General features: G+C 36.7%; 1 protein-coding gene across 1 annotated transcript; it reads right to left on the reverse strand.

Moving 5' to 3' along the window:
- Positions 1-846: 846 nt before the first annotated feature.
- On the reverse strand, positions 847-5,738 carry LOC128868245 (uncharacterized). Its single transcript, XM_054110105.1, has 4 exons — positions 5,528-5,738; positions 4,438-4,532; positions 4,244-4,379; positions 847-1,015 (listed from the first exon to the last, which is right to left on the reverse strand). The coding sequence occupies exons 1-4, from the start codon at positions 5,676-5,678 to the stop codon at positions 903-905; spliced, it is 495 nt and encodes a 164-aa protein (XP_053966080.1). The 5' UTR covers positions 5,679-5,738; the 3' UTR covers positions 847-902.
- Between the last annotated feature and the right edge of the window lie 384 nt (positions 5,739-6,122).

Genomic DNA, 6,122 nt, shown 5'->3' on the forward strand with positions numbered 1-6,122 from the left:
ATGGAGAGTGCCGCATTTCAGCGCTGGTAAGAAATTGAGAGTGAGTGAAAAGTATATAAAACTTAGATTCCATTGAAAAACTGTGGTGTCTAGGTGATGATATCGACCAAATTTCTGGGGCAAACTAGCGAATAATAATCCTCACTCTATCACAGAATTCACTGCCATTCAGGCAAGTAGACAATACCTCGGAAAATGAACGAGAGTCTCCATGGCAGCCAAGAAATATCGCAGAGCTCTTAACAAGTTGGCTAAGTCATTTCACTCAAAAAGTAGTAAGGTAAGGTTACGCAACACTGGCTGGCCGAAGTCACGCAGATACCATTTTGGTCCATAGCGATACCAGAGTAGAGCCCCCTTTTTTTCTTTAGCGAAAATATGCATCGCTGCTGTTCGCGAATTTTAGGAGTCGCTCAAGCTCAAGTTGAGGGATAGATTCAAGTCTTTCAAAACTGAAAGCACCCAGGTAGCATATGTAGTCTTTTTTTCGAGAGAGCCAGACAGTGGCATAGAAGATGCTCCAGGGTCTCTCTTGTATCCAGCTAATTAAATTTCCAGCAAGCATCGTTAAAAGTTAGATTTAGCAAATAGGAGTGAGGGCTAATATAAAATAGAGGGGAATTGCTAGGCTATTATTGTTCTTGTGCGAGTAGGTAATACATTGAGCTATCCCGCTAGGTTAAAAGTGGTACTCCTGCAAAATTTTTACGAATTTGCTAATGACATTGATTAATATCCACAGCTCCCAGGAAGTTGTGAATTGCCTCTCCAAGCCTTTTGACGCCCAGTAACATCTCAAACACGCCTGCTACATAATTTGATCATTTCTTTATTTTACTGGTGGTTGTATGCAGACATTATGCAGACAGCCTCAGAAGCCATGTCTAGCCTGCATTGAGGCATTACTTTAGCTTTGTTTGTGTTAATTTTTCAGTATTCATTACTTCATTTCGCTCATTCGCAATAATTCTTCTGTAATGCAAATAAGATAGGGGACTGCAGATAACCGAAATTCCTGAAATGGGAAAGTAATTTTTTGAATGTAATCTAATAATTAAAATTTTTTTTATTTTATAAAAAAAATGTACTGTAAAAAATACATAATATGGAGAATATTTTTAATTGAATTAAATATATATATTTTTTGAATAAATTTTTATTTTATAAAAAAATTAGTGTAAAACAATATATAGAAAATATTTTTAATTGTGCTACATATTTTTTTAAAATAATTTTTTATTTTATTAAAAAATAGTGCAGAATTTATGATGGAAAATAGTTTTAATTGTACTAAATATTTTTTTAAATAATTTTTTATTTTATAAAAAAATGTAGTGTAAAATAATAGATAGAAAATATTTTTAATTGCACTTTTAATGCCCCTATTTCTTATGCAATCCCACTCTGACACATCCCAACAGATGTTTTTATTTTTAAAGCCACTCATAATGGTTGTTTGTAACAGCATAAAGGAATCGAGATAAATGTGGAGATACATATGCCCAATATATACCAAAACTTCCAGAGTGATGAGAGAAGTCGACTTAGCCACGCCTGCTTTTCCATCTGTCTCTCTATCCTTCCATGCGCACGATAGCTCGGGCAAAATTTGTATTTTTCAAGGAAGCTTGGTACTTGGTATTACTTTTTGTCTACTCTGGGTTGACATTAAAAACTGGCGAAATTTTCAAAACGACGTTAAACCACTCAAATTACCAGCCTACAAAAGGTAATACCACGGAAAAAGACATTTGAAAAATAGGTGGTACCACGCCGCCTTTTAGGTAAATGCGTGTATTTCGGGTACGACTAAATGAAATTTGATACTTGCTCCACACCTCATTTAGATTGCACATAAATATTATTATTAAAATCGGATAAAATCCGTGCCCACTTTTTATTTTTTTAGACGAAATGTCTGTATGTCCCTTTGGTTTTACAAGCTATGTCTTTATTTGGCTACGAGTTATTTTTATTATCATTCCATATGGTTCCAGGGAGGAACAGGGCGGCATCAAGGCTGCCGTTGCAGCAATGGTGTGTCCAGAGACGAAAAAGCTCCCCCTCGTTAGTAACCGTCGCCCACCCTGCAACCGCTTTCGCATTACTTCAGAGTGGCGTTCTTCCTCATTTCAAAGATCTATGCCTATGTGCCTGCGCCCGGGTCTCGCTTTTTAATCCGGAGAACTTTTTCCACGAAACCGCTGATGATCTTCCTCGTTTCCTCGCTGCTAAGCATCTTGTCGATTATGTACATTTCCAGTGGTTATATGACCGACTGCATTCTCCAGTGTTCGACGTTCTTGTTCCCAACGCATGCATTGGAGGAATGTGTGTTCAGCGTCATCTTCGGCGGCATGTCATCTTCGGCCCCATATTTGCATGTGGGATGTTCGCTGTTTCTTATTTTGAACGGGTATTTCTGAAAAGCCCGTGCCCCGAAAGCATTTGAGTTATATAAAAATTGACTTCACCGAAGTTCCTGCTGCACCATGTGGTGACGTCTTTTATTAGCCAGCCGTCCACTTGCAGCGTGTTTTGTTAATTCAGCAGTCTTACTATAAGTAGTCTTAGTGTTTCATCCCTAATTTCGCGCGCTGCAGATTTGCTAACTCTTTCTTCCATTCCCTCTTTCTTTAAAGCATACAAATTTTTCCTCTCAAATGCTATTAAGTCTATCGTTATTGAACCTCTTAATACTTGAACAGGTGACCCTGATACGGTGCAGTAGGCGGACATAACTCTCAAGGCTGTCGCGCTTGCATCGCATTTGCCCACAGTTCAGCTCCGTATGAGAGAACGGAGAGCGCGGTAGCCGTCATTATTTCCCGTTTCCTTTGGGTTGGATTCCCCGAGATATGGTTCTTGGTTAAAAGAAAGGAAAATAACTTGACTTCCTCGATTCAATGCCAAACACAAAGCAACCAACCGATATGGTTGAAATTTGGTGTGCCTTCTGCCAAGAGATGCTACTAACTAAACATAATTTCAATATATGCCAATAGTGGCTTCTCTCTGAATTTGCACGGACATTTCACATGATCTTCATAAGAGTTGATCGCTACACTCTTTGCGATTTGAAGTAATCTTTTGAACTCGAGACTTTTTGGCTGTCCTTTTCCCGACATTCCCAAATGCTGAACACACAAATAGGTGGTGTTCTCCGCTGCCGTCTCTTCTAGTCTATATTTTCTGCACTATTTTATGCTTTTTAAATCCAGTTGTAATATGAGGCGCTAAGCGACTACAAGTCTTCTCATTTGAGAGATGTGTTATAAGCATCGTTTATGAACCCTTGTGCTAGTACCCAACTCTTATGTTATTCCGATTGCTTTCTCGATATGCATATATTTATAAAGGGTGGTTAAATTTCAAGGGCCGATGTTGAATGTGAACCACATCTAAACGTCAACGACACCGTTGGACTTCTTTCTTTGGGGTTATTTGAAAGAAAAGGTGTACATCATATAAGCCAGCAACAATTCAAGAGGTAAAGGATGAGATAATTTGGCACATTAACGGCATAGAACCTCAATTATGCCTCAGCGTCATCGAAAATTTGGACCATCGGATGGAGAGAATGATAATAATTTTATAAAAAAATTGTATTTGATTAAAAATCAATACCGGCCCATAAAACATAACCACCCTTTAGATAAGGAACTATTTGCATTTCGTGGTCTTTGGAGGTGTGCCGCCGGAGGCGGCGATTTGGCCAATATTTTGTTCCATACGTAATTGAGCTGTATCACTATTATCATAATAAAGAGAAATGATAATAATTTTATAAAAAAATTGTATTTATTTAAAATCAACACCGGCCTTTAAAACTTAACCACCCTTTATATTCAAGCAGACTGTCCATCTGACTAGTCTTAATATGCTGCAAAGCGGCACTATCGGCACTGGCTTTACAGTCTCGTTTAAATACTTCCTTCCCCTTTTCTAAATACTCCTCTTTTTCTAAATATCTACCCAGTAAAGCCACCATTCTCCTTACATTTTAAAATTAAAAAAAAAATATTTAAAAAATGTATGCCTTTCTCCACTCAACGAACTTTCACGACAACTTTCTGCAGCTGTACTACCGAGAAATACGCGACGTTGGCGCTGCAGCACTGAGATATCATCTAGACGAGTCCTAGTCAAGTTAGTTACCTAATGAAGACTTGGATATTCCTTTGCTTTAGAATAATTTTTGTTTACTTTTGAATATTACTATTTCAATTTCGCTATTTCTTACCTGTTCCAATCCAATTTAATTTTATCATCGTCTGCGGCTTTGCCCCTTGCACCCACATTACTAAATGAGTAAGTACAGCTATGGTCAAATAACCGGTTACGCCCACGAGTCCAATATACAGATTACGTTTGTTCGTCTTGAATCAAATAGTTCATTAATTAATTTTGTTGAAAAAGCTTACAGCCATAGCTTACATTTAGTATGCCGAAGTACATGTAATAGTAGACCACGACGCCAAATGAATTGAGCATCAGCGAGAACCAACCATACCATCTTGGATAGCAGTCATCTGAAAAGTACGTAGATGCAAAATAAATATTACAAATTTTTAAAAATAACTCGCTGTTATGATATCCCGAGGGCCAATACCGTACGATATCTGGGGGTGATTTTTGATAAAAAAGTATCTTTTTGCGATCATGTAAAGTACATACAGGAGAAAGTAAATTTGGCGATTAAATGTTATATCCCCTAATAAATAGACGCTCAGGCTTAAGTGATGATAATAAGCTAATAATTTATAAGTATATATTTCAACCAATAATATTATATGCCTGTCCAGCCTGGAGTAATATCGCAAAGTCACATGTTAAGAAACTGCAAATCTGCCAAAATAAGGTACTCAAAATGATGCTACGACTCCCATGGCATTTCTCCACCAGAAAGCTTCATGATGAATCAAAAACTAAGATTTTGTCAGATCAAATACAAAATTTGACTAAAAGATTCAAAATTCGTTCCAGTTTTTCGGACAATCTACTAATAACAGAACTTTCTTAATGTTAAATTAGGCCCTGGTACTTAAATGCGTACAGATTAACCCTAGCTTGTAAGATGTATAGCGGAGGTTTTTCATAGTAGTTTTTTCCTTCGAAAAAAAAGAAAAAATCGTTTAAAAAACCAAACCTGTGATAAATATACAAATATAATGATGTAGAATTAAGATTTATATCATATTCTGTAAATTGTGCGATAACATAAATATTGTAACGTTTTCAACTTAATAAACTCTTATCTATCTAACTCGCTGTTCGAAAGCGTTCAGTTTCGCAATGTAAGAAATGCGCCTAAATGCAGGCGCATGGTTTTGAGAGCCGCTACACAGCATTGAAGTGCAGAATTTTCTTGCCGCAAATGCACTAATTGACGAGTATAGTTTCTAGCGCAGCACTGCTAGAAGTAGAACCTTCGATTGGATTTAAAAATTGCTCTAAATTCCACAATTGCTTTCATACTTCCCACACGTGGCCTCACTTGCCTGACTTGGTAGTTTTTCTTACTCACCTTTCAGTCTTTGCGGCCATTCCTTAGGTGGTTCTTCGAGTATGGCAAATGATAAGAGAAAACACAGAAAGGTTTTGACCAACAACAGAAATGCAAGCACCAATGCAGTTATTTTTATAATTTTTGCACACAAAAGCGAGTAGTTTGCCATTTAGAATATTTTGGAGAGTTTGAAGCTTAAGAAAGATGAGTCGAGAAAACACGAAATGAATAAATATGTATGTATGTACTCAGTTGAATATGAAAAAGAATGAAATGCCAGTATGACAAGTAACAAAAAAGCAAAAATGGAATAAAATAAAATTTTCGAGTGAAATATTGAATTTGAGGAATTTGAAGAACTCTGTTTTACTAGTCAAAGAGTCATAGTCTAATGTTTTTGAGCAGACAAGAGTTTTTTAAAAATATTAAGTGCATGAAACAAGAACTGCTACGATAATTAATTAACTTAGACTAATTCCAACTGGCAAACAAAGAAAAGTCTGCTCATAAATCGTAAATGCCTGTAGTGTTAAAGAAATGATTTGCGACTGCCATAGATATTCAGCCATGAATGAGCGTGTAATTAGTAGTTGATTACATACTCGGTAGCAAT

Source organism: Anastrepha ludens, chromosome 6 (assembly GCF_028408465.1).
Source record: "Anastrepha ludens isolate Willacy chromosome 6, idAnaLude1.1, whole genome shotgun sequence".
NCBI lineage: Eukaryota > Metazoa > Arthropoda > Insecta > Diptera > Tephritidae > Anastrepha > Anastrepha ludens.

Coding starts and splice junctions, on each gene's coding strand:
- LOC128868245 (XM_054110105.1), bottom strand. CDS start 5,678: ATGGCAAACTACTCGCTTTTGTGTGCAAAAATTATAAAAATAACTGCA. Junction 4,380..4,437: donor TGTACTTCGGCATACTAAAT/GTAAGCTATGGC, acceptor ATTTGATTCAAG/ACGAACAAACGTAATCTGTA. Junction 1,016..4,243: donor ATTAAATTGGATTGGAACAG/GTAAGAAATAGC, acceptor TTCCCATTTCAG/GAATTTCGGTTATCTGCAGT.